The 26,176-nt window shown below is 57.6% G+C and overlaps 1 protein-coding gene across 1 annotated transcript in view; it reads right to left on the minus strand.

Moving 5' to 3' along the window:
* The window catches only part of CACNA1B (calcium voltage-gated channel subunit alpha1 B), a 193,285-nt gene extending 168,364 nt beyond the window's left edge, over nt 1-24,921 (minus strand). Inside the window, 3 exon segments of the mRNA XM_038548580.1 lie at nt 19,933-20,072; nt 23,551-23,656; nt 24,641-24,921. Coding sequence (XP_038404508.1) covers nt 19,933-20,072; nt 23,551-23,656; nt 24,641-24,921 — 527 coding nt within the window.
* Nucleotides 24,922-26,176: the final 1,255 nt, after the last annotated feature.

Genomic DNA, 26,176 nt, shown 5'->3' on the forward strand with positions numbered 1-26,176 from the left:
TTTTAAAGTGAGAGAACCAATAGTTTTTATTTACACAGGAAAAAGAAGTGTTTATCCTTCACTGGAATTAAAAACCGCAAGATAATAATGACTCTGAGGTCCTTGGAGCACAGATGTCACGTTAACAACAGCAGCAGTATTAACAGAGATGGTCTCAGCACGCGTCCTGGTCTCAGCAAGTGTTTCTCGGTGCTGACTCTTCCCGAGGTCTTGGCTCTAGAACAATCCTGGAGGGCAAGGTGGTGGTGCGAGTCAGGGAGGGAGGGGACGGTGGGGGTGGGCTCCCTGCCTCCAGGGCCCGCCGGGTAAGGAAGCGCAGTGGTCTTACTGCGCAAGGCAATGGCAAGGCATCCACAGAGGGACCCCGTAAAATTTAACAAGCTCGGTGGGTGCCGCATGCACACCCCAGACTCGCCAGCCATGGGGACTGAAAGGGGAGCGGCCGGAGGTGAAGTCAGTGCCCTGGAACATTATCGGCCCTGGTGGCAGAGCTGCTGCGAAGCCAACGATTTCAATACAACTGGTGGGAAACGTAAGGTAAGGCCTCCCCTCCAGTCCGGAAACAACTCCGCAAAATGAAACAGCACCGCACACTTAGACACTTGCGGCCGGTCCGCACTGGGAGTCTGTCACATTGAAATAACACAAAATAAAGCAGCCACAGTCACGCGGAGAGGTGTCACGGGATGGTGGCTCATCAGCCAGACGGATCGCGACAGCGCAGACGCAGAGGAAGGAGCTCCGCACGGACCCAGCCTGGAACGTGGCACCAGGTAACAACTTAGGGGACTTCGCGGTGGTGACACCACGGGAACGACAGGCTGGCAGAGCCAGGAGAACATGCTAAGTGGGAGCAGTGAGACCCGAGGGGGGCACGTCGGGAGTGAATATCCCAAACAGGCTGCCTGGAGCCCCAGGAGTCCAGGTCTGCCTCCAGCTCAGAGTGTGACCCCGGGGTCCTGGGATCAAGTTCCGCATCAGGGGGCCTGCTTCTCCCTCTGCCTGTGTCTCTGTGTCTCTCTCTGTGTCTCTCATGATCAAATAAAATCTTTTTTTTTATAAATTTTTATTTTTTTAATTTTTATTTATTTATGATAGTCACAGAGAGAGAGAGAGAGAGAGAGAGGCAGAGACACAGGCAGAGGGAGAAGCAGGCTCCATGCACCGGGAGCCCGACGTGGGATTCGATCCCGGGTCTCCACGATCGCGCCCTGGGCCAAAGGCAGGCGCCAAACCGCTGCGCCACTCAGGGATCCCTCAAATAAAATCTTAAAAAAAAAAATGTCCAGAACAGACAAATCCATAGACAGGAAGGAGGGTTGGGGTGGCCAGGGGCTGGGGGGCCAGCAGGAGGTTTCCCTGGGGAACTGGCGGAAATCTTCTAGAATTAGGTTGCAGCAATGGCTGTGCCACTCTACAGCCACGCTAAAAGCCACTGAATTACACACACTGTAAAAAAAAAGTGAGCATTATGGTACATGAGTTTTAACCTCAATGCGCTGCTATACAAATAGAAAAAAGGTGACATACAAGTATATATGACACACGGGGATCTGGGCCCCAGAGCACACGGAACCCCCGCGTCTGATCATCACCCAGCTGCCAGGTCCAGGTCACCTTCAGCACACGGGGCACAAAGGGGTAATGTGCTGGGGATGTGGGGACACACACAGCAGACCAGGGACAAAAGGACACAGGGCATCGGGACGCGCAGACACAGCAGCCCGTCCCCTGCAGAACCCTCTCTCCCCCTGCACTGTGCAACAGCACCGGTGGGCTCCCTAAACAGGAGCTCACCTCCCAGACACTGGGGGCCCAGCCGAGGTCACCCTGCCTTTCACCAGCTGTCTGTGCCGCAGCCCCTGGGATCCTGTCACAGGGTCACAGCCAGAGCCGGTGTCCGAGGCCTTACCCCACCTAGCCACACCCCACAAGGCCGCTCTTCTAAAAATGCCAAGACCTGCCAGAGGAGGGCGGGAAGCCACAACCACTGTGCATCTGAGAGGAAGGGGGAGGACAGGGAAGCCCCCACTGCCCCCAGCCCTAATCCCCAGCCCAACATTAACCCGAATCTTGGTAGTTACCCCGGGCCTGCCCCTACCTCCTGCTCTTGCTCCTTGCGGCCCCTGCCAGGACACAGCCCTGCCCCAGCCATTCAGAGGGTCCACACTGAGCTGGGGGGCACCATAGACCCAGCAGTCCCCAAGCTTATCAGCCAGTGTTTCGGGACAGTCATTGGAACCATGACACAAGGCTGGTGAGGACGGCCTGGGGTTGGAGGGTCCTGCCCTGCTGAACCTCACAATTGTCCCCTGGGAAGGGGCATGGCTATCATGTTGTTTTACGGTGGTACATGGAGTCCCTGGCCCACCCCCAGGTGCAGCTGGCAACTCAACCTAGGACTCCCATTCCATCAAGTGCAGCAAAGGGAAGAGAGCCAGGGTGACCACTTCTCTGCCACTGCCCCTGACAGCCTTCGCTAGTGCTCCTGACCCAGCACATCCCTTTGACTTTGAAGAAAACCTCAATTTGGACAACACATCCATGAGAAGGGTCTGGCGTGCAGGTGCCCATCCATCTCCTCAGAGATGCTGTGACCCTGGCAATGGTTGTTCTGGCTCCAGGCTGAGCTGAGCTCCCTCCCAGCCCCAGCCTGAGGTAGGAAGCTCTTCAGAGGCACCACTCAGCCCCTTCTAGGAAGCTCAGGCCCTGCTGAGGCCAGGTTGCTGGGAGTGCCCTCTCTGCCCCAACATGAGCCCCCCGGGCTCCACAGGCCTCTCCTGGGGAAACCTGAGCCCTGGACCACCAGAGCTAGGATCCAAGTGTGAGCCTGCACCCTCCTGGCCACTGGACTTCGGAAAGACACCACACGCCTGAGCGTCCAGTCTGTCCTCCGTGATATGGAAATAACAGCGTGAGAGTTCCATGAGAGAACCCTTGGAAGATGTGCCTGACAGTATCAGCACCCGCCAGTGGCAACAGTGCCGGCACCAGCATCCTCAGAACTACCACTGCTGTCCCCAACGAGGGGGTGAGGAGGCTAGGGGCTCCCCGGGAGACCAGCATCCACACTGCATGACCCTGCCTAAGCTCACACAGGCAGGCTAGGGGTCTCCGGGCCAGGACCCACTGAGGAGCCATGCCACTCAGGCCACAGCCCAAGGAGACCCAAGAGCTGAGCGGGCAGATGCATGGAAGAGGCAGCACCATCTCCAGGAACTGCTTTGTCACTGACTTCCCAGGTACTGATTCTTGCCCAGGAGGCTGCTGGCAGTTGCCATGGAGACAGCCTGTGGGTCTTGGCCAAAGATGCCTCAGCATCCTCTCAGCTTCCCATCCCACTCTCAACCCAGAGCTGAGCAGAAAGCACAGACGTAGGGCCTGCTGGGCCCATGTCCCCTGCACCAGAGGCCCTGGCCCTGCCTGTCCAGGCAGCCTCGGGGAGAGAAGAAGGGCCAGGCCCGGCGTGGGTAAGCCCCTACCCCTGGCACCAACGGCACTCACGTGTCCCTCAAACAAAAACACTAGGCAGCCCCGGTGGCGCAGCGGTTTAGCGCCGCCTGCAGCCTGGGGTGTGATCCTGGAGACCCGGGATCGAGTCCCACATCGGGCTTCCTGCATGGAGCCTGCTTCTCTCTCTCTACCTGTGTCTCTGCCTCTCTCTCGCTCTCTCTGAATGAATAAATAAATAAATCTTAAAAAAAAAAAAACACTATGGGCTGTCTACTGTGCACTGGGGACTCTCAGAGGTCAGCATAGGGACCCCCACATTGTAGAGGAAGAAACATGTTCAGACAGTACACTCAAGTGTCCAGCTCACAACTCAGGAAGCTATGGGGCTGGGACACTAGCCAGGGCCTCAAGCCACATACTGACACATATGCTGAGGTCAGCCATCTGTACCATAAGTGTCAGTCCCTGCCCAAAGCACAGAAAAGTCCAGACACATGTGGCCATTCTCCCCAATCACTTCTCCTAAATAGGGCAGGACAAGAGGGAATCCTGCAGAGTGGACAGTAAGAACTACACGCCCCAAGCTCCTTCAGGGCACAGTGAGTGACCCTTGCAGGGATGTGCTATGCAGTCCCTCATTCTGACCTCCCTGACCCTCACCACCCCTACCTGCACTGGCACAAGGTGGTCCCTCAGGCGTTCATCAAGCCTTTGAGTTGCCCAGGCTCACAAGAGGCCTACTGCTTTGGTGAAGTGCAGTAAAGCCCTGATCAGTGAGGTCATCGTGACCTCAGACACTCACAGCAGCCATGGATACCCCAGGGAGAGACACCTCCAAGTCACTAGCACGAGGGACCCTTAAGGGTCAGGTTCAGAGATCCAGCTAAAACATGGTTAAGTAAGATCCAGTCTCAGAAAATACTACAGAAATGTCCAGGTTTCAATCAAAACTCATTCAATGAAAACAGGAAGATTTTAAACTGAATGAAAAAAAGACAATCAACAGATGCTAACGCTGAGATCAAAGAAATGCTAGATATTGAGGCAGTTATGATAAAAATGCTTCCACAATTACATGCATGTTTGAAACAAACAAAAAAAAACAAAGTTATCAACAAAATAAAAGATACAAAAAAGAATCTTATAAAAATTTTATAATTGGGGGCACCTGGGTCATGCAGTCAGTTAAGCATCCAACTCTTAATTTCAGCTCATGACCTCAGAGTTAAGAGATGGAGCCATGTTAGGCTCTGTGCTCAGCAAGGAATCTGCTTGAGAGTTTCTGCCTCTCCCTCTGCCCCTCCCTTCTCGCATGTGCTCTCTCTCTAAAATAATAAATAGGGTGCCTGGGTGGCTCAGGTCATGACCCTGGGGTCCTGGGATCAAGTCCCACATCAGGCTCCCCACTAGGAGCCTGCTTCTCCCTCTGTGTCTCTCATGAAATAAATAAAATCTTTTTTAAAAAAATAAAATAATAAACAATGAATAAATAAATATTTTTTTAAATTTATAACTGAAAAATACAACAACCAAAATGAGAAGCTAACAGGATGGGCTCAACATCCAAATAGAGGAAATAGGAAGAAGGAGAAGGAGGAGGAGGAGAAAGATGAGGAGAGGGAGGAAGTGGAGGAGAAAGAGAAGGCGGAGGACGAAGAGGATTAAGAGGAAAGAAGAGGGAGGAGGATGGGATTCGAGGTAGGAGTAGGAGGAGTTCTGAGTACTTGTTGATCTTATGGATGCTGAGTGTACCTGAAGAGCTCTTTTTCTCATCATGGAGGAGGAGAAACGAGGAGAAATGCGAGTCAGAAGAGGAGAAGGAGTGAGAGGTCGCCGAAGTAAAAGGAAGTTTCTTCCCTCTGAATATTCCAACAAGAGGAGTCTTCTATTCCTCTTCTCCTCTAAGCTCTTTTCTTTTCTGTTGAGGAGAGGAAGTGGCACCAGTACTTCCTGGTGCTGAAGAAAAAGAAGTATCAACCCGACACCAATACCCAACAAAAATATCTTTCAGGAATGAGGAAATCAGGACATTGACAGGTGAAGAAATGCCTAGAAAATCCATCACTTACCCTAAAAGAATGACTTAAAAATAGTCTCTAGTCTGGGACGCCCGGGTGGCTCAGTGGTTTAGCCCCTGCCTTCAGCCCGGGGTGTGATCCTGAAGACCCAGATCAAATCCCACGTCAGGCTCCTTGCATGGAGCCTGTTTCTCCCTCTGCCTGTGTCTCTGCTTCTCTCTCTCTCTGTGTCTCTCATGAATAAATAAATAAAATTTTTTTAAAAAAATAGTCTCTAGTCAGAAAGGACATGATGGAAACAAGGAATCACTGGCCACCCCGAAGGAGGCACAATGGAAAGATTTAAAATAAGGGTAAAAACCACACAATTTCTTTCTCTCTTTGAGTCTTATAAGTTATGTTTGACAGTTGAAGCAAAGTTAGAGCCGTTCTCAACACAAGCAGTGGACGGGGCGCCTGGATGACTCAGGGGGATGAGCGTCCAGCTCTTGGTTTTGGCTCAGATCACCATCTCAGGGTCATGAGATCAGCCCTGAGTCAAGTTCCCCACTGGGCATGGATTCTGCTTGAGAATCCCTCTCCCTCTGCCCCTGCCCACCCTGCTCACACACGCAGTCTCTTGCTCTCTTTCAAATAAATAAATTAAAACTCTTAAACAAAAAATAATAATAATAATAAATATATATAAAATAAAATAAAAATAAGAAATAAAAAATAAAAATAAAACTCTTAAACACAAGCACAGGGGATCCCTGGGTGGCTCAGCGGTTCGGCGCCTGCCTTCAGCCCAGGGCGTGAGCCTGCTTCTCCCTCTGCCTGTGTGTCTCTGCCTCTCTCTCTCTCTGTCTTTCATGAATAAATAAAATCTTAAAAACACACACACACACACACAAGCACAGGAAATATGTAAGGTGGTTATATTACCAGTGGAGGAGGGTGATGGGACTCAAAGGTACAGAAAATTTCTATGCTTGGGGCAGCCCGGGTGGCTCGGTGGTTTAGTGCTGCCTTCAGCCCAGGGCATGATCCTGGAGACCTGGGATCGAGTCTCACATCCAGCTCCCTGCATGGAGCCTGCTTCTCCCTCTGCCTGTGTCTCTGCCTCTCAGTGTGTGTGTGTCTCTCATGAATAAATAAATAAAATCTTAAAAAAAAAATTCTATGCTTGACCTGACTTAGTGAAATCAACAGACTGGATAAGTTATGTATATAACGCAATACTTGGAGCAACCGTTAAAAATACACTCAAAATACACAGATAAAGCTCGGGTGGCTCAGCAGTTTAGTGCCGCCTTCAGCCCAGGACCTGATCCTGGGGACCTGAGATCGAGTCCCCCATCGGGCTCCCTGCATGGAGCCTGCTTTTCCCTCTGCCCATGTCTCTGCCTCGCTCTCTGTGTCCCTCATGAATAAATAAATAAAATCTTTAAAAAAAAGAAAACACAGATACGTTACAAAATCTGTTCAAGTGGCCCAGGAGAAGACAAGAAAAAGAAAATCAGAGACATAAAAGAGGGAGGCCAAACAGAAACAAAAAACACAATGGACTCGAGTCCTAAGGTCAATGACCACACTGCTTGGAATTGAACTAAGTCAAACAAAGGAGGTGGCGAGGAGAATAAACAATCATGAGCCACCTGCGGGCTGTCCACGGGAAAGTCACTTCGCACGTCATGAGACGGACAGGCTGGAGGTAAAAAGGTGGAAGAGGACATACTGTGCTGATGGAGCCAGGGAAAGCCAGCGCGGCGCAGGGTGTCTGCCAATGTCGGCTTCGGGGCAGATCAAACACCAGAGACAAAGACGGACGCACAGCGCCCAGCGACAGGGCTGCAGGATGCCGGACAGAAGCTGGCGGCCGGGAAAGGCCAGCACCCGGCCCGGCCCGGGTTACAGGGGCCCGCAGCGCCCTCGCGACCCAGGCGGGGCCACGGGGACTGAAACGCAGCCAGGACGCCCGGGACCTCGGGCTCCCGCCGACCCGGCCCTGAGAGGGGACAGCCTGCGGCCCAGACCACGCAGCACAGCGCAGCCAGAGCCGAGACCCGTAAGGCGACGCCCCGGGAAAATGTCCCGACGTCGGGAAGCTGCACAGCACGCCGCGAAGCCTGCGGGTCCGAGGAGAAGTCTGCGGGAAACAAACACGTGCGGGCCTCAGTGCCCGGGAACACGCGGCCTATGGAAAGGGTGGGTGCAGCTTGGGCCGCGCGGGAGGCTGGCTCCTCACACGACAGGCACACACGGGAAAGGACAGGAAACATCTCGGGTCACTAACCGAAGTTCCACCACGAGAACTGAGGGAGAGTAAAACAAGCCCAACGCAGACCAAAAGCAGGAAATAATGACAGAGTAAGTGAAATTGAGAAGAGAGAGAGAGAGAATGAAACTAAGAGCTGGTTCTCTGAAGAAATCACATAGTGGATGACACCCAGTGGGACTACGGGGACACAGAGACGGGCACGGTGTCCCAAGAGGTGAGGCAGGCTGTGCACGAGGAACGGAGCAGCCACACGCTCGGGAATCCGATGGTGGAGACCAAGCGGGCCACTCCCCTAAACAGCACAAACCACTACAACTCACCCCATGTGAGAGACACGATTAAAATAGCCCATTAATTGTTAAGGAAGTTGAATTCATAATTTTAAAACTCCCAAAAAAGGAATTGTCAGGCCCAACTGGATTCACCACAGAATCCTACCAATTTTTAAAAAATATTTTATTCATTCATGAGAAACACAGAGAGAGAGGCAGAGACACAGGCAGAGGGAGAAGCAGGCTCCATGTAGGAAGCCCAATGTAGGACTTGATCCCAGGACCCCGGGGTCACGCCCTGAACCAAAGGCAGACGCTCAACCACTGAGCCACCCAGGCATCCCAGAATCCTACCAAATATTTAAAGAGTTCACAGCATTTTTACACAACGGTTTCCAGAAAGTAGGATGGCAAGGGGAGCTTCCCCTTTTGCCTCAGTAGGATCCTGACGTAAGACCTGATCAAGACGGTACCAAACCCAAAACAACTGCAGAGCACCAACCCTCATGAACACAGATACAAGAGTCCTTCACAAACTACCAGCATGGGGACGTCAGCAGGGTGTGACAAAGAGGTGCAAACCACGCCCACATTTACCCCACAAGGCAAGGCTGGTTCAGTGTGCAGAATCCATCGCTGTGATCACCATATCCCAGAGCCCAGAAAACACGGGATCTGATGCAGAAAGAACATTTAATGAAATGTGACCCTGATTCACAACAAACATCCTCAGAAAAATAGGAACAGAGGGGAGCTGCCTCACCTGAGTCACAGACACCTGCAAAGCTGAGCGTGAACGTCTGAGTGTCTTCCTCCTGAGAGGGGAACCAGACAGACGTCCACTCTCTACCCCTACTCAGCACGGTGCCCTCTGTCCTGTGAGTGTGGGAAGGCGGGAAAAGCCGTGAGGAGGCAAACAGATTGGAACAAAAGAAATAAAACTGTCTCTACTTGCAAACGACATAGTTGTCTACATAGAAAATTACAAAATACCTTAAAAAAAATATCCCCTAGAACTAATGAATTCAGCAAGGTTGCAGGATGGAAGACAAGCGTTTAAAAAATCTATTGTCTTTCTAGATACTGGCAATGGACATGTAGAAACCAAAATTAAAAACAGAATACAAAAATCAATCAATCAATCAATCAATCAATCAATAAAATAAAAACAAAAACAGAATACAACTGCACTTCCACTCAAGCAAAAACACAAGAGAACTTAGATGTAAATCTTACGAAACATGCGCAGGACCTGAATCTTGAAAACTGCAAAATGCTGAGTAAAGGAAGTCGAACAAGGTTCACACGGAGAGACAGACCATGCTCACGGATGCGAAGATGCAACAGAAAGAAAGATGTCCATTCTCTCAAATTAGCATACCGGTTTTACACAGCTCCTATCAAGATCTGTGAATATATTGACAAGATTGTTCCAAATCTTATATGAAAGGAAAGAAAAAAGAAGAGCTAAAACAATTTGGGGGAGAAAAAGAAGCAAGTAGGGGGCCTGCGTCTACGTGATTTTAAGTTTTACGAGACCACAGCAATGAAGACGGCGCAAGTCTGGTGTGGGGCTGGATGCACAGGTTGGTGGCACAGAAGAGAGAATCCCAAACACACCACTCAATCATGCCCAGATTGTTTTTGACAGAAGTACAAAAGAAAAAAATAATTAAGGGAGGAAATAGAGCCTTTTCAACAAATGATTTTGGAGCAACTGGACATCCATCGACAGGAGGGGAAAAAACGTATCTCGGCCTCCTCTTCAAACCTGAAATAAAACCAACTCGACTCAGGTCACAGACTTAAAAGTGACATGTCAAACAATAAAATTTGTAGGAAAAAAAAAACACACACACACAAAAAACCAGAGGAGAAAATCCTCAGGACTGAGGGTTGCCAAAGAGTTCTTAGGCTTAAAACTGCAAGCCCAGCCCATGTACAGAAAAGCTGGTAAACTGGACTTCATTAACCCTCCAGTCTTCCGCTCTGCAAAAATCCCTTTTGTAGAATGAAAAAATAATCTACGTATTGGGAGAAAGTACGTGCAAGTCACATGCCTGACAACGGACCGGCATCCAACAATTCCATTTCCACTGAAATGGACACACAGACAGGCAGACAGATGCAGCAGAGGCTGTCCAGCACCACTGGTCGGTGGTGAAATGCAGAGCAAAACCACCCTGAGATTCATGGCGTGTCTACTGGAATGGCTAAAACAAAAAGTGGTGACAACACCACATGCCAGCGAGGATGCTGAGAACCCAGAGACTTCACACATTACTAGTGGTAACGTAAAGAATGTGAGATAATACCACCTCTCGATAGCAGTTGGGTCATCACACTCGTGGGCATTCGTCCCGGAGGAAACACGTTCACGCGAAAACCTGCATAGGAATGTGCATGGCAACTTGCTTGTGTTGTTTCAAAACCTGGAAGCAACCCCGTGTCCTCGAGCAGGTGAGCGGTCAGACAGACCAGGAGCCACGGATGCCTCTCAGACCTTCCCCTTTTGCCTCGGCCAAGAAAGCCAGTCCCCAAAGGTGTGGCTGAATTTCTATAATGTTCTTAAAAATGCAGGGGGATCCCTGGGTGGCTCAGTGGTTTGGCGCCTGTCTTCAGCCCAGGGCGTGATCCTGGAATCCCGGGATGGAGTCCCACATCGGGCTCCCTGCGTGGAGTCTGCTTTTCCCTCTGCCTGTGTCTCTCCCTCTCTCTCATGAATAAATGAATAAAATCTTTTTTAAAAATAAAAATAAATAATAAATAATCTAAACAATAAAACATTATGGAAATGGAGGATGGATTTGTGACTGCCAAGGGGCCAGGGAGGGCAAGGCCCAAGGCCAGTGTGGCACGGCCACGGGGCCACCAGGCACAAACGTCCACCTGGGATTTTGTGCCTCCGTCTCATCACTGTCTGTGTATATTGAGAATCTACAAGTAGCTCAAAATATTCAGTTTTTCAAGCAGAGGTGCTAATAGCGGCACATGGCTCGACAGCGGCAAGGACTATCGGATCAGAGCAGCTGCCAGCTCAGGACACCTCGTCGCTCTCAGGAGCCAGGGGCCACCCGGGGTCTCTGGAACCCTTCTGCATCCACCCCGCCTGGGTCCCCAAGGAGGAAATGCACCATCCGGTGGGGGGGGAGGCCCAGCACCCACCCCCACCCTTTGCCCCACCCATCCGAAGTGCTCACGGGGCCCGCCCAGCTGCTGCTTGCTCGGGGCGCAGAGCAGATGCCCACAGGGGACAAGACAGGGCCCACTGTCAGAGGAAGGGCAAAGGGCCGGAGGAGGATGAGGTTCAGCCACACACGCCAGCCGTGGCAAACAGAGGCCTGTGTGCAGTCCCAACAGCACCCTGTGCCCGTGGGCTCAGGTGGGCTCCCTCTCTCCAGGCTGGGTTCCAACCCCACAGGATTGGGTGAGCATATCAGCAACGGGGCACGAGGCTGATAGGAACAGAAGAGCCTGGGGTCTAAGCACCGTCTGAGGAACGGAAACTGTGTCCCCCACCACCAAATCCCTAAATGGAAGTCTCGCCCTAATGTGACTGCATGTGGAGGTCACAACACTGGGCCCTAATTCTGTAGGACCCCCATGTCCTCTGAGAACAGGAAGAGACACCAGAGATCTCTCGGTGTGCATGGAGACCGCGTGAGGACAGCGCAACAGGTAGGCGGTCCACAAGCCCAAACCAACCCTGTCAGCACCTGGTTTCAGCCCTGCAGCCTCCAATGAATGTCTGTCGCTTGAGTCACCCCTGCCAAGCTGACCCCGCACAGCCCTTCAAGGGAGCATGTCTGTGAGCGGAGAGATGGGTCTGTCGAGGAGCTCCGGATGGAGTGCCTCGTGGGGCCAAAGGATGAAGCCAGAGAATAGGGCAGGAGCTGGAGAGAAGCCACAGAGGGCCCGCCATCACCTGGGGTGGGGGGCAGGGGGCCCGACACACCAGCTCCTGCCCCCCGGCTGGTGTGGTGGGGGCTCCTAGAGGGTCTCCTCAGGGAGGAGGCCGAGGTACAAAGCTGGGAAAGCAGGTGCTGAGTGGGGAGCAGCGAGGGGTGCAGGATGGCGCTGGCAGGGCAAGTGGCAGGATGCCCAGGGCCTCCTGAGAAACACTGTGCTCTAGGTCCATCTGACAGCAGATTGGTGGGGGGTGGCCCAGGCAGGGGAGGGAGGCACAGGGTCGGGAAAAACCCAGCCCTGCTCAACCCAGTGGTACAGCCTGAGAATGGCCCAGGAACAGGGGAGGCAGGGGGCGCAGCTGCTCAGTGTTCCCCCCTTCTGCACCGGCTCTGCCACCACCAGCCCCAGGCCCAGCAGCAAGAAGACATTCACAGCCATTCTTACGTCAGTGTGAATGCACAGCTCCCGGCTCACCAGTGTGAGAAGAGGTGGTGAGGGCAGCTGCCTGAAGCAGGGGGTGCTGGGGGACCCTGTGGGCAGGACTGTGGTGCCTGGGGTAGCAGAGCCTGGATAGGAGGCCACAGACCTGCAGGAGCCCAAGGGAACAGAGGCTTCCGGGCCTCTCCCAAGCCAGATGGAAATGCAGATTTTCATGTAAAAGTTCCTTCTTCTGCTTCTTTTTTTATTTTTCAGCAGGCTGGCTCCATGCCCAGGGTAGAGCCCAACGAGAAGCTTGAACTCAGGACCCTGAGGTCAAGAATCAGACACCTCACAAACTGAGCCACCAGGAGCCCCGAAGCTCTTTCTTCTGAAAGGTTGACAACTAATTCGGAGCCCATCTCAGAACTCTGGTTGCGGCTCCCCAGCCCACCAGCCCCAGACCCAGGACGGAGCAGCCTGGCTGTGTCCCCTCCCTTCCCAGAAGCCGCCTTCCAGCACCCTATCCCCTCCCAGCAGCCAAAACTCCACTGATGTCCCCAGGCTGCACCACCCACCTCCCCTCCATCCCTCCCTGAGGAACCTGATGGGAGCTGGGTGGAGGGGCCCCAAGTCTGACCCCCGAGGCTCCAAGGCTCCCTCAGGATGAAACCTCCTCACTCTCTGTCCACAGAGCTGCCCAGGAAGCAGCTGGCTGTATCTCTGCCCTGGGCTCCATGGCAGCAGGTTTGCAGAGACTGGGCCAATATTCCCTCAGGCTGCTGTGTTAGATGGCATGGAAAAGGTGCTCCCAGGCCATGCAGGGCCCCCGAGGCATCTGCACACTGACCTGAGGCTCCTGCCCAGAAGCCCTCCAATGCCCACCACACATGGGAAGGCCTAGGCCCAGCCAACTTTCAGGACACCCCAGGACCAGAGCCTGAATCTGGAGTCCGCTGCCCGCAGCACAGCTCAGCTCCTGAGGGCCAACGATCTGGATCCCCTGCCCTACCCAGGATCACTGGGCCCTTGGTGGCCCCCTCAGCCATGCCGCTGGACATAAGGCGGGAGTGGGGGGTTCTGTGGGCACCGCCTGAAAAGGGGCCTGGGTCTGGCTGCTTCCAGCCCCAGAGAGCGTGAAGAACCCCAAAACAGAGGAAGAAGGGGGAAGGGGAGTAGGAGAGAGGAGACATGAGAGGCGGCAAGCGGAGGGGAGTGAGCCGGTCCTCTATAAATACCTAGCCCGGGGGCGTGTGCTGCTGAGGGAGGCCGGGATTCCACCCTACCCACCTCCTTCCAGTTACATAAGCCAGCTCGGAGCTCCAGGCCTGGCCCCAGGGACCAGCAGACCCCAGGAGCCCACAGTCAACCGGAAGGCACCGGGAGGGGGCGGGGGAGCACACAGCACCTCGCCCGGTCCATCCCCAGCCCACTCTGGGGGTGAACTTCTCCATGATACCACAGCACCCTGGGGTCCACAGAAAGGTCTGGATCATCAGTGATGCCCCTGGATGCTGCCTAGAGGACCTGAGACTTCAGCAGCCTCCTTCGGCTGCTCCGGGGACCACTTGTTAGAGCTCAGCCCCCCTCCCCTTGGTCCCAGCTACATGTTGAGGAGCCTGTTTCCAGCCCCAGGTGAAGACAAGGAGAAAAAATCCAGCAAACCCCCAACCAGACCCAGCACCAACTCAGCAACCACCAACCTGACCAGGTACTACCCTAACCAGACCAGGCATAGAGACCCCCCCAGGAACTCCCTGAGCTGACCAGGCATAGAGACCCCCAGGACCCCCCTGACCTGACCAGGCATAAAGACCCCTCCAGGAACCCCCTGACCTGACCAGGCATAGAGACCCCCCAGGAACCCTGACCTGACCAGGTATAGAGACCCCCCCACCCAGGAACCCCCTGACCTGACCAGGCATAGAGACCCCCCCAGGAACCACCTAACCTGACCAGGCATGACATGACACTGCTCCGGCGCCCAGGGCTCGGACACACACAGGGCAGCCCACGTCCAAACCCACTGTTGCTGGGCACTGAGATATGGTGTCTCTTGTCATCTCAAACTAACACAGGGTCCCCCTGTATTCAGGTGCGAAGTCACCTGTCATCAGCTCCCTGGTGTCCACACTTGGATGCACAAGTCACTGCTCACCTGGGTCCACACCTCTGGACCCCTCTGACCCAGGGCAGGGGGGAGCACTCTCCACAGCACTCTCCTGCACCTCACCACCTTCTTTAGCCAGGCCTCCTTGGTGCCAGGAGGCAGGCTGTTCATGTCCCCTGCTTGACAGGAAGCAGCAGGCCTACTGGTGGCCAAGGGCTGGCCACACGACCAAACTCCCCTCCCCACCCCAACGCACTGCAGCCCACTCCCCCTCCCCTTCCCACAGGAGGCCCGGTCCAGGGAGGCAGGACCTTGAGCTCTAATTACATGTCCTGGAAAGAAATCCCAGTTTAATTTGAAGTAAAATGAGAAGCTGCGGTTGGAAAGGTCCCCTAGAGGAGCCAACCACCTGAGCTGGGACACATTTCTCTGCTGTCCCCTAGGACCAGCAAGGAAAGCACCAGACTGAGGCTATGGCAGGAGCAGGGATACTCAGGGCTTGGAGATTTGGGCTCTCCGCCAGCAGGAAGAGGCCCCTGGGGTCTGAGGGGACCCTACCCCCACCCCCGCCCTGAACACCAGCTGGAATCAACCCTTAGGACCAAAGGTGTGGCGGGGCTTCGAAGGGGATTAGGAGGATGGAGACAGTGAAGGGGGCAGCCTCAGGAAGTCACACACAGACGGGCTGTGGTACAGGTGCCACACCAGGGTTGCCTCAGGGTTTCCTGGGCACCAGGACCAGGCCAGTGATCCCTCCAGCTGCAGCGCAGTGCAAGACCCCAGCATATCCAGCCAGCCCTGCGCCCAGAGCCCCCCATGGCCCCGCGGCCTCCTGCATGAGACCCACCCATCCTGCCTGTTCCTCTGCAAAGCAAAGTGCTTCTCAGGGACCTTCCTGACCCCCACGGAGGGACAAACTTCATCCTCAACCTGCCCAGGCCATGTGCTCGCCACTGCTCTTCACCATCGCCCCCAGGAGAAGGCAGTCCCCCCTGTCATCACCATGTCCCTAGCAGCTAGAGCATTTGACAAGTACCTTCCAAGTGCACGAGGGGGTGGACTGCTCCACACAGAGGACAGGAGGGAACGTGCACAGAGAGGAAGCCAAGGAGGAGGTGGGAGATGGGACGAAGCCATTCTCTCCGTCTCGCCATCCCTCTCCCTGTCCCTCCCCGTCTCACACCCCGTTGGTCCTTGTACATCAGCCTCTAACCTTCTCTCTGCACCGCATCTTAGCCTGCGTGTTGCTTCCGAGTTCACCAGTCACACAACAGTCTGAGTCCTGGTGCACGGACGCTGCTTCCTCACAGGCCAGCCCAGGGCACACTTGGCTCCACCTCCCCCCGCCCCGCCCCGGGGGGGGGGGGGGCCCACCCCCACCTCTGCTTCCCACTGAGAGACCCAGACACCTACGCATTGCACCCCCTGGTGGCACCTCCCCTCATCCACCCAGGATGTCTCTCCAGCACTTGCTGTCTACGTCCCCTGCTAGTCCTTGCCTCCTGGACGAGCCCACAGGCTCCAGCCCTCATCCTGCCCCTTCATCTCCCTTCTGCTACTACCCCAGCTTCTGCCTTGCTTTGCTACAAAACACCCTGGAAAAGAAGAGCCACCACAGGTGCTCACCACGAACCCCTCCTCCGTTGCTGCAAGAGCACTTCCCGGCAAGCCACTGTCAGGAGCCCACCACGTGCACGCTGCTGAATGCCATCCTCAACTGTGCATCCTCCTCCTGCTTCTGTTCAAGAAGAGCTCCTCCTTCCTGAAACACCATCCACTTTCCTCTTGGGGTTCTCCACCCACCTCACTGGCCAGTCCCAACCCACAAACTCAGGTCCCTGGGCTCAGAGGGCGGCTTCCCCAAGGATCCTGCCTAGTCTTGACCAGCAGTTCGCCTGTGCCCTGCGCTGACACCTTCACCACAGCCTCCCTAAGTATCTAGGTGGCTCATCCCTCACATCATTCCAAACTCACCGTGGAGGATTCCCCCGAGCATCCCACACGCAGCAGCTTCCCAGGCCGCACTCTGCACCCCTTATTGCCTCTTGCATGCAGGGAACTAAAGGATGGCGTAATCTTCATGGCACCCCACCCGCAAATGCAGTGATATATTGTCATATATTCAGGGGCAGGGGTCGTGAGGGCCACAAGGAAACATCTCACGTTAAGTGAAGTGTAATGTTCTAGGAAGACTATCCACAATAAGGAGAAACAGCAGGTCTGGGGAGACTGTGCCCCCCGGAAAGCTGCCCACAGGCCTCAGGGGTTTTGTCCACTGCTGTGTCCCCAGTGTCTGGCAGAGGCTCAGCAAATTCTGCATAAATGAGTGCTGGGTGGTCAACAAATGATTAGCAGGCAGGTGCGTGGACGAGAGAGCAGACAGAAGGACCACAGGCAGGACAGCCCTCAGCTCATTCCCCTGGAGCCAGGACAAGGTGCTGTGCCCCCTACCACCAAGGGTGAAGCTAGGTTTGATTTACAGGTGGGTATATGAGGGAGAGAGCATTTCCTGAGGCAAGGTCAGGACCCCACCCCACCCCAGGCTCCTCCCATGACCTATTCACCAGCCTCAGAAGCACAGGGTCCCCAGGTGGCCTCGAGGGACAAGCTGGGCTTCACCAAGCAACAAGGCCTCCCCAGCCAGTCTCCCCTCCCCACCCTGGGCCTCCAGCCCTCTGAGCGCCAATTAACTAAACCCTAATTAAAAACAACAAAGTAATGAGAAGTAATGCCCCTCCCATGGCCACCCACAGGGACTTCAGCTCTGGGGCGGCTGGGTCAGGGTAACTCCCTGGATTCCCCACGGGCTAGCACTCAGCCCAAAATGGACCTGGGGCCTCCTTCTAGCACATGCCCATGTGCAAACACACCCAGGTGCATGAGTCCCTGTGAGCTGCAAGCAGGAGCAACAGAGCAGGTTCCCCGTGAGACTCTGGGCTCAGGTTCCCCGTGCGACTCTGGGCTCCCGGGTGACCCCCTCCCCACCTAGGGGCCCGCTCCCAACCTAGAGCCACCTCTGGGGACAATGTGCAGAGAGAGGGAGCCTGGAAACCACTGGTGCCAACCCTGGCCCTCTTCCTGCAGACAAAGCAGAGGCTCTGCCTCCCCGAGGAGAGACGCAGAACAAGGCCAGAAAGAGAAAAAGAGCAAGAAAGAACAAGAGGAAAAGACAGAGACAGAGAGAGGAGAGAGAGAGAGTAGGTGGGAAAGGCAGAGACAGGACCAAGGAAGTACAACAGGGAGAAGAAGGGAAGGAGGCAGAGATGCAGAGACAGGGGTGAGTGGACGACAGAGCGCAGAAGAGAAGGGGACCCAAGAAAGAGAAAAATCAGAGAGAAAACAAATGCACAGAGAGAGGGGTCTCCAAAGAAGGGGCAGGACCGCGGACCCCTCACTGGGGCCAAGGTGAGCCCATCCTCTACCCTCCTGTGCGTCACTGGGCACAACCCCACGGAGGGACCGGCCCCCTGACCTGGAAGCAGGATGCATCTCTCAGAAGACCAGGGGTCCTGCCAGGGCGTCAGCAGGGGCTGCTCTGCCTCCCTGCCTTGCTCCCAGAAGCCCAGACACTCTACACCTCGATGGCCTCCCAGGGGCAGGACTAGACCTCCCAGACCGTTCCCTGCACCCCTGCTTCAGTAACCCGTTAATTCAGCAGATGCTCTCCTCTGACCCCTCCTGGGGGTCACCCCAAGCAAGGCTCCAGAGACACCCTGAAAAATAAGCACTGTTGTCCTCAGGGACGCATGCCTAGAGGGAGGGAGCAATATACACAGGGACACTCCTGGATACCCTACCCGGAGCCCCGTGGACTGGGCCACAGTCACCTGCACACCCCCGACAGCATCGTCCACAGGGCTGCGATCTCCACCAGGCCTCAGAGGAATTTTGGCAAATTCACCAACACCACCCCACCAGGGAGTGGGAGTGCCCCAGGCTCAGGCAGCTGTGGGCTGCGTCCACCTTGCCTCAGAACCCCACTTCTCCCAGCAGAAGGCTTTCCACTCCTGCTCCCTTCCCAGTCACTATGAAGCATGGAAGGGAAATCAGCCCCTGGTGCAGAAAACCTACTAATTCAGATTCCAGAGGCACCCATCCCATCGGTGGTGGTGCAGGGAAGTGCATGGGCTCTGGCACAGAGGGCAAGCAGTCAGCGGTGCCATCCCTGCGAGACAGCAGCCAGCTGAGAGGCCCTGATGCTCCCTGTTGCTCCCTGTTGCTCTCTGATGCTCCCTGATGCTCCCCAATGGCTCCCTGATGTTCGCTGATGCTCCCTGATGCTCCCCGATGCTCGCTGTTGCTCCCTGATGCTTCCTGATGCTCAGTGATGCTCCCTGATGTTCACTGGGGGTGCCCAGACACTGCGGCTGAGCCATCACCACCTGGAGCAAACAGGGACAGGGCAGGCAGGCACCCCGAGAGCCCGTCTGCGGGAGCCCAGAGGCTAGTTAGCCAATCTGTGTCCTCTCACACGCAGGAGCCCGTGGAGGCCTGAGCCCCAGACCTGGGGCACCTGCTGTGCCCTCCTCCATCCCTGCCTTCTGCCCAAAGCACCTCTGCACACGTGCTCACTGCACTAAGGCAGCTCAGCCCAGCACAAGGTCAGAGGCCATGTTCACAATCACCAGCCTTGGGAAGGAGTGTTCGGGGCCACGGCAAGGCCTGCTCCCTCCCCCTGATCTGGGCTCTGGGTCTTTCCGAGGAGGAGGAGAGGAGGAGGACCGAGGCCCCAGGGAAGAGGAGACTGCGGTCCCTGGGGCCTGCGCTGTGCAAACAGGTCCTGTGGAGCCAATTCCCCAAGCACTCAGCCACTGCACCCGAGCAGAAGCAACAGCTCTGCTCCAGGGCTAGGGACAGACAGGGACCCAGGGGACAGGCTCGCAGGCGACAAGCGAGGTGCCCTGCCTCGCCTTGCGCCGAGCCCGTCCTCCTGGACTGCTCTGGGAACCACAAACCGGTCACTATCAGGGGCCATTCGGGGAGGAACGTAGTGGGTGGGACACACTGAGGAAGCGCATCAGGCGCACGAACTCATCCCAGCGCAGCGCCTGCTCTAAGAATGTGCTTCCGCGAGCTCCCCAGGCGGGAACCAGCGCACCTCCCGCCGCCGCTGGCCGACCTCGCTTGCGGCCCTGGGCCCTGATCGTGGACGTCCGTCGGACGTTGGACGTTGGCAAGGCTGGAGCCCACAGCCCCGCCCCTGCCCCGGGAGCCCCGCCCCGCCCCTCGCCCCGCCCCTCGCCCCGCCCCCACGGAGCCAGCGGGCCCGGCCTGTGGCTCTGCAGCAGCCTCACCTGGGACCGAGCACTGCCAGTGAGCCCTTCAGCCAAGACGGCCACCCTCGGGCAACAACCCGGCCCCAGAGCGGGAGGGGGGCGGCCAGCCTGTCCTCAGCAGCCGCCCGCACCCGCCACACCCGCGCGGCCGGGCGTGCACACTGCGGCCCAACCCCCAGCCCCAAGCAAGGGCGCACCCTGGGCCCTGGCCGCCTACCCTGTGAGAACCACCACAAAGTCCATGACGTTCCAGCCGTTCCGCAGGTAGGAGCCCTTGTGGAAGACAAAGCCCAGAGCTATGATCTTGATCCCCGCCTCAAAGCAGAAGATGCCAATAAAATAGGGCTCTGTGTCGTCCTGGGGAGAAGCAGAGAGAGGATCGCCACCACCCCCGAGGCTAGCAGCCACACCGCAGCCATGGCCCCAGCTCTGACTCCCCACTCAGCCTCGCCACCCACAGACATCTCCAACTTGGCCCTTGCCTCTAGCCAGCCTGCTCCTCCGCCCTGCTCCCATAGCCAGTGACATCCCAGTCACAATGGGGAGGGGTCCTGGGACGGCCCACCCCTCGAAGCCCTGCAGCAGTTGACAACATTTGTGAGCGTTCCTATACTCCATCCAACGCCCCCGCCCCGTGTGTTAAGCACTGTTCTCATCCTGTTCCTAAAGGGAACAGGCACAGCGAGGTCAGGGTCTAGGCTGGAGACTCACAGTTTGTTGGTAAGAGAGCCATATTCAAACCCTGAGCGACCTGGGTTTGGTCCTGAGCTCCAACCACTACAGAAGTTGCCTGGATGATGCCCCAAGTCCCTAGAGTGCAACCCAGGACCCACTTAGTCATTCAGCACACATCTTCTGGATAATCATAACTTGCAAATATAAATCTTGATGGGCACAAATACAGCCCAGCCTCAGGGAGCCTCTGGAGAGTAAGGCATCCAGCTGGGCAGCAAGGAAAGGAATTCCAGGTGGAGGGGACAGTGTGACCAAAGCAATCTTGTCACTCAGCCAAGAGCATCAACAAGGGCCAGACCCCTCTGGTGCTAAGCAAGGCAGGAAACAAGCTGCATGGAGCTTGGGGACGAGGATGCCACACAGAGGCATGCAGAGACAGTGCAGTAAGTAACCAGGAGCATCGCTCTCTGGGGGAGGGTGGCATAGAGAGCTTTGGTGCTGGTGCGCCCCAGGGAACTGGGCCAAGGGAGTGCACTGGGAGGGTTGGCCTAAGAAATAGCCTGAGTGCTGACTCTGGACACCTGTGCTCCAAGGCTGCTGTTGCAAAAAGCAGGTGAGCAGATAGTGGGAAGGGCCTGCCCTCAGGAAGCCACAGGAGGCCCTTCAGAAACTGGCTCTGCCCTGCCAGAGAGGGGCCAGTGCTGGAGGACTGGAGGACAGCCACCTGGGGGCTGCAGGGGACAGGAGAGCCAGATGGGCTCCCATTGAGGGCCAGCGCCCTGTGCCTTCCTCCCCCAAGGAGCTGGTCCTCAGGAGCTCTCCCTATCTGACCTGGTAACCCCTGCTCCTGGGCCGCCTTCCCAGCTGTGCCTGGCAGAAGCTACCGCCCCCAGGGGCCCGGGCAGCCCAGCTCTCCCATTCTGCTACCCAGATGCTGACTCATGACAGACATCATCCCCTGGAAGCTTTAGGTCCAGCCAAGTTGGAGGGTCCCCTCTCCCCAAGGGAAGGGGCTGCTGACCATCTGGCCCAGGGAACAGCTTGGCTCGAACACACACATCTTCACAGAGAGCTTCTGGACACATAAGAGAGCAGGCCAGAGCTGGGAGATGGGGTGTGGCCCCACCCCAGGTCCCTCTCTTCATGGCTCTTCCCCCAGCCCCTCTCCTGAGGGCTGGCTTGGGGAGGGGTGGGGTCGGACTGCCAGCTGAGGGTCCTGGCTAAAGGCTGATAGGTGGCTGGGAAGCAGAGCCTCCAGAGACAGGGAGCTGTGGAGGCCCCACCCTGGGCCAGGCTGGCAAACAATGAAGAGGCTGTCCTTGCACCACCAAGCCCCAAACCTACTCCCCTGGCACCAGCACAAGCCTCCTGGACTGAAGGCCAAAGCTGCCACAGCCCCTCCTCTCCAGGCTCTGCTGTGTGTGCAGCCTTCTCTCCGACCAGGAGTCTAAGGCCTATGTCTGCACACAGGACTAAGGTCAGGAGGGCTCCTCAGGCCTCTAGGCCCAGCCCAGGCTGGGCTCATTCTGCTTGTCTTCCCAATGGCCCACCCCCATCACCAAAAGCAAACCTTCCCTCACTGGGAAAGCGGGAGTTCAGACTTGCTCAGATGTCCGGCTGGCCCATTCGAACCTGCCACCCACCAGGGACAAGCCTGAGACCAACTGCTGTCTGCTGGCCTCCCTGCCCCCCACCATTTCTTGGCCCGTTGCCTTCTGGCCCTACCCCTGCCAGACTTCCCTGGAGGCACGGCCACGCCCTGTGGCCTGGCAGAGGTTCCGTGCTCTCACTTTCACCCTTTTCTCCGGCCTCCAGAACAGACGCTCAGCACAAGCACACGCAACACCAGTGTGCACATGAGGCCCACAGGAGGCCAGTGACCTGTCTAGCTCCACATGGGGTAAGAGTCACCCACGGGGACCACACCCACTCTTGCCAGGTGGCACGGCCATGCCTTCCTTCATACCTCTCCTCTCCCACAACCCTGGCCTTCCAAGTGCCTGCTTAGGGCTGCTCCAGGAACCTCCCGTCCCCTGATGTCCACTTCCTTGCCGTCTTTTGGTGCCTTGCCCAAGGTCAGCCTCACTCTGTCTTCCCTTCCCCACCCCTGGCCTGGGATGGCAGGGAGGGGAGGCATTCAGGGCTCCTACGGTGAGCCTACTGCCTTGTCCCACTGAAGTTAGGAAGAGAAGCTATGGAGAGGGTCAATCATCACTTGCCAGGGTACCAGGAAAGAGGGATTCTCTCTCCATGCTCAATGCCCCCAGGAGGTGGGCTGTCTCTCAGGGACCTTAGGACCTCTGCAGCTCTGCAGCCAGGCCCCAGGCCCCCTCTCCAGTCCCGTCCCCACTTTGAGGCTCAATCTCTCAGGCCTAGGAGCCTACACCGAGCCCAAGCAAAAGGGTCAGGTCAGCAGGAAAGACTGGGGGGCTAGGGGACATGGCCTCACCTTTGAAATGGGGCTCAGTGCTCCAAATACCACCCTTCCTCTGTCTCTGTCCCTCCAGAGACCCTGCCCTAGACTGTTGATTCTCATGTGCAATAGAGGACACCACAGGGATCTGTGGAGCTCTTGACAGGAGTGGGTGAAAATGATTCAAGATGTTTGGGAAGAAGGCCTGGGAAGGAGTGCCTCCTATATGAAGGGGTGGCCCTAAGGGGAAGGGATTCCAAGCAGAGCAGGAAAGACAACTCTGAAGGACAAGTGGACAGTCCCTAGACCCAGGTCCCTACCACAGGGACCGGCCCTGCAGGAAAGGGTGGCAGCCAGGCCACCCCTCACCAGGGTGCTCAGAGACCCTGACATTCCCGACCCTGGGCCATTACTAATGCCCCTTCCCCGTCTTAGGTTTCACTTAGTTTCTTGGATCAAGAGTTAAGGTCATGGATCTGGACAGCCCATTCCGGGTGTGGGTTGGCTGTGGACCAGGGCAGAGGAGCTGCTAGCCAACGTGGCCTCTCTCAAGTCATCCTTCCTATCAGGGGCTGGGCTGGCTACCCCAGTCCTCTCGTCCCTGAGGGAGGTGTTCGCTGCTTGCGTTCTCGCAAAAAGAAGGGAGCCACCTGGATGAGCCTGCTCCAGGAACCTAAACCGACCCACGGATCCTGGAGGGTCGTGGAATCGGGCAAGCGGCTGCCACCCGGCCGCCACCACACTCACCAGCCGCTCAGACATGGGCGTCTTGTCCCCGTCGGGAAGGTGCTGCTCCAGTGCCAGCACGATACAGTTGGCGATGATAGTGGCCAGGATCATGTACTCAAACGGAGTGCGTGGGTTAAGGACTGGCCAGGAGGCGCCACGGGGGAAGGTAGGCGCGAAGGCCGAGGCCCACGGAGCGCGGGGCATGCAGTGCAGCAGCCGCGGCCAGGCCCTGGCCAGGCCCCCTCCGGAGGGGCTGGGAAGGGCCGGCGGGAAGCCCACGCCGTGCTCCCCGCCCTCAGCCCGAGGCCGCCTCGGGGCGGAGCCTCTGCAGTGTCCGCGGCCAGCCCCTCCGCACGTCCCGGCGGCCGTCAGCACCGCGGACAGCGCCCCCGCTCCGCCCGGCTCCCCGCGACCCAAGGGAGGGGACTGCGCCCCCCGCGCGAGGCCGGAGGAAGGACCCCGCGCAGGCGCACACCCCGACCTGGGGACACGTAGCCACATGGACCCACAGAGGCACTCGAACATACGTGTACCCAGGGTCCTGAACGCACGCACGCGCACCACCGGGTTCATGGAATGCCCGCACACACACGCAGGCACCTGCAGCCAGGCACGCGCCCGGGCTCGCGTCCACAGGGGCGCCCACACCTACACAGACACGGATTCGCCCTCGGGTGCCCTCCAGGCTGGCCGCGCGCTCTGCACCCACACCCAGGGAGCGAAGGGACGAGTCCAGGGACAGGGGGCTCCACCCAGCGTCCAGCCCGCTCCCGCAGCCGCCGCCACCAGGACCACGCGCGCGCGCGCACTCACACACACGCACACGCGGCGCGCGGAGGGCCCCGGAGCCCCGCCCCGCCCCCTCCTCGCCGAGAGCCGCGTCCCCATCCGCCTCTCCCCAGGTCGCACCCTCCTCCCGACCCCGGGAAAGATGGCCACTGGGCGCAGCACGCGACCCGCCCCAGCCCCCGCCCCGGCCCCGGCCCCCCGCCCAGGCCGCCCCACCCAGGCCAGCCGGGGCGCCGACGCCGGACGCCGCACCCCGGCCCGTCCCCGCGACCTCGGCCGGTCCCCCGGCCCCCGCGCGGCCCGGCCCCCGGCAGGATATGGCCACTCGGTGATGCGCTTGGCGTATTTGCGAACGACGTTGTCCTCGCTGAAGACGAAGAGCGAGCGGTTGACGGTGAAGCAGTTCTGCTTGACCGGGATGGGGTTGTACAGCGCCATGGTCCGCGCGCGCTGCGCGATCGACTGCTTGTAGAGCACCCGCTGGCCCGGCTGCAGCCCCCCGGGGCCCGGGCCGCCCGCCCCGCCGGCCCCGCCGCCCCGAGCCCGCTCCCCGCCGGCGCCCCCATAGCGGCTGCCCAGCTCGTCCCCGAAGCGGACCATGGTTCCCGGGCGCCGCGCGCATCCCCCGGCCCGGCGGCCCCGGCAGGGAGGGCGCTGGGCGCGACAGCCAGGCGCCCGGAGCCGAGCAGCAGCGGAGCCGCGGGACCCGCACCGGACCTCGCCCGGCCCCGCCGCCGCACCCGACTCCACCGCCCGCACCACGCCCTATAAGGGGCCGGTCACGTGGCGGCTCCCGGCCAATCGGCGCTCGCCCCGCCCGCCAGGCTGCCGCCCGCCCCGCCCCCAGTGGGCCGCCCCCGCCCTGTCCCCCGCGGCCGGTCCCCGCCACCAGCCCTCCCGGCTGAGCCCCGGGCTGGGGCGGGCGCGTGGCGCGGGCGCCGTCTGCGCGTCCAGCCTCGCGCCGGGGCGGGCGCTGGCCAGATGCTGAGCCGGGCGGCTGCGGCCGGGAGCCGGAGGGGCCTGGGCGCCCTCGACGGCGGAACGCGCGGCCGAACTGACCTCGTGGACCCTCCCTCGTCCCCAGAAGCAGGAGGCGTCACCAGCCGTGAGAAGCTCCAGCCCAAACTGCGGACGGTTAGGCCCCTGGCTCCCCATGTTTCTTTCCACACCTCACTCCCCTTGCTGCAGACCACTGGCCTCCTCCAGGAAGATCCCAGCTCCGGGGGCCCTCTCCTGCCATCCTCTCCGAGTCTGTGACACCCCTATACACCATGCTTTCAACTCCCTAGTCTTGGGTTCTCAGGATGCACAAGTCTGTCCTGGGGCCCCTCGGCCCTCCATCCTATCCTAGGCCTTCCTGTCAACATGCACTGAATCACTTCCAAACTCTCAGTTCAGAGATTCCTTTGTTCCACCATCCAGTCAATAAAAATTAACGAGAACCTGCCATTACTCTTCATCCATCCGTCCGTCCATCCATCCATCCATCCATCCATCCATCCAATGACTCCACTAAATGCCTAGTAGATGTCAGGCACTCAGCACCCAGCTCTGCCTTCATGGAGCTGACAATCTCATACAAGGAATGACAAGTGCTTCCACAGTGGCTACTGTGCCAGACCCTGCTCTCCTCCATTCATACGCTATTGGTCCATTCGGTCCTCACAACATTCAGATAAGAAGCCTTCGGGAATCGCTCCTGGTGAGTGAGGGGATAAAGTAGATATGGAACCCGGTGCCCCCTTCACCAGTACAGGATGGCAAATTGGTACGGAGGGCAGCACCAGGTGGCAGTGAGTGCTGAGAGGACAGAACAAGGACACAAAATGGCAAGTGACATTGGGGGAGGCTTTTC

This window comes from Canis lupus, chromosome 9 (genome assembly GCF_011100685.1).
Source record: "Canis lupus familiaris isolate Mischka breed German Shepherd chromosome 9, alternate assembly UU_Cfam_GSD_1.0, whole genome shotgun sequence".
NCBI classification, from domain to species: Eukaryota; Metazoa; Chordata; class Mammalia; order Carnivora; family Canidae; genus Canis; species Canis lupus.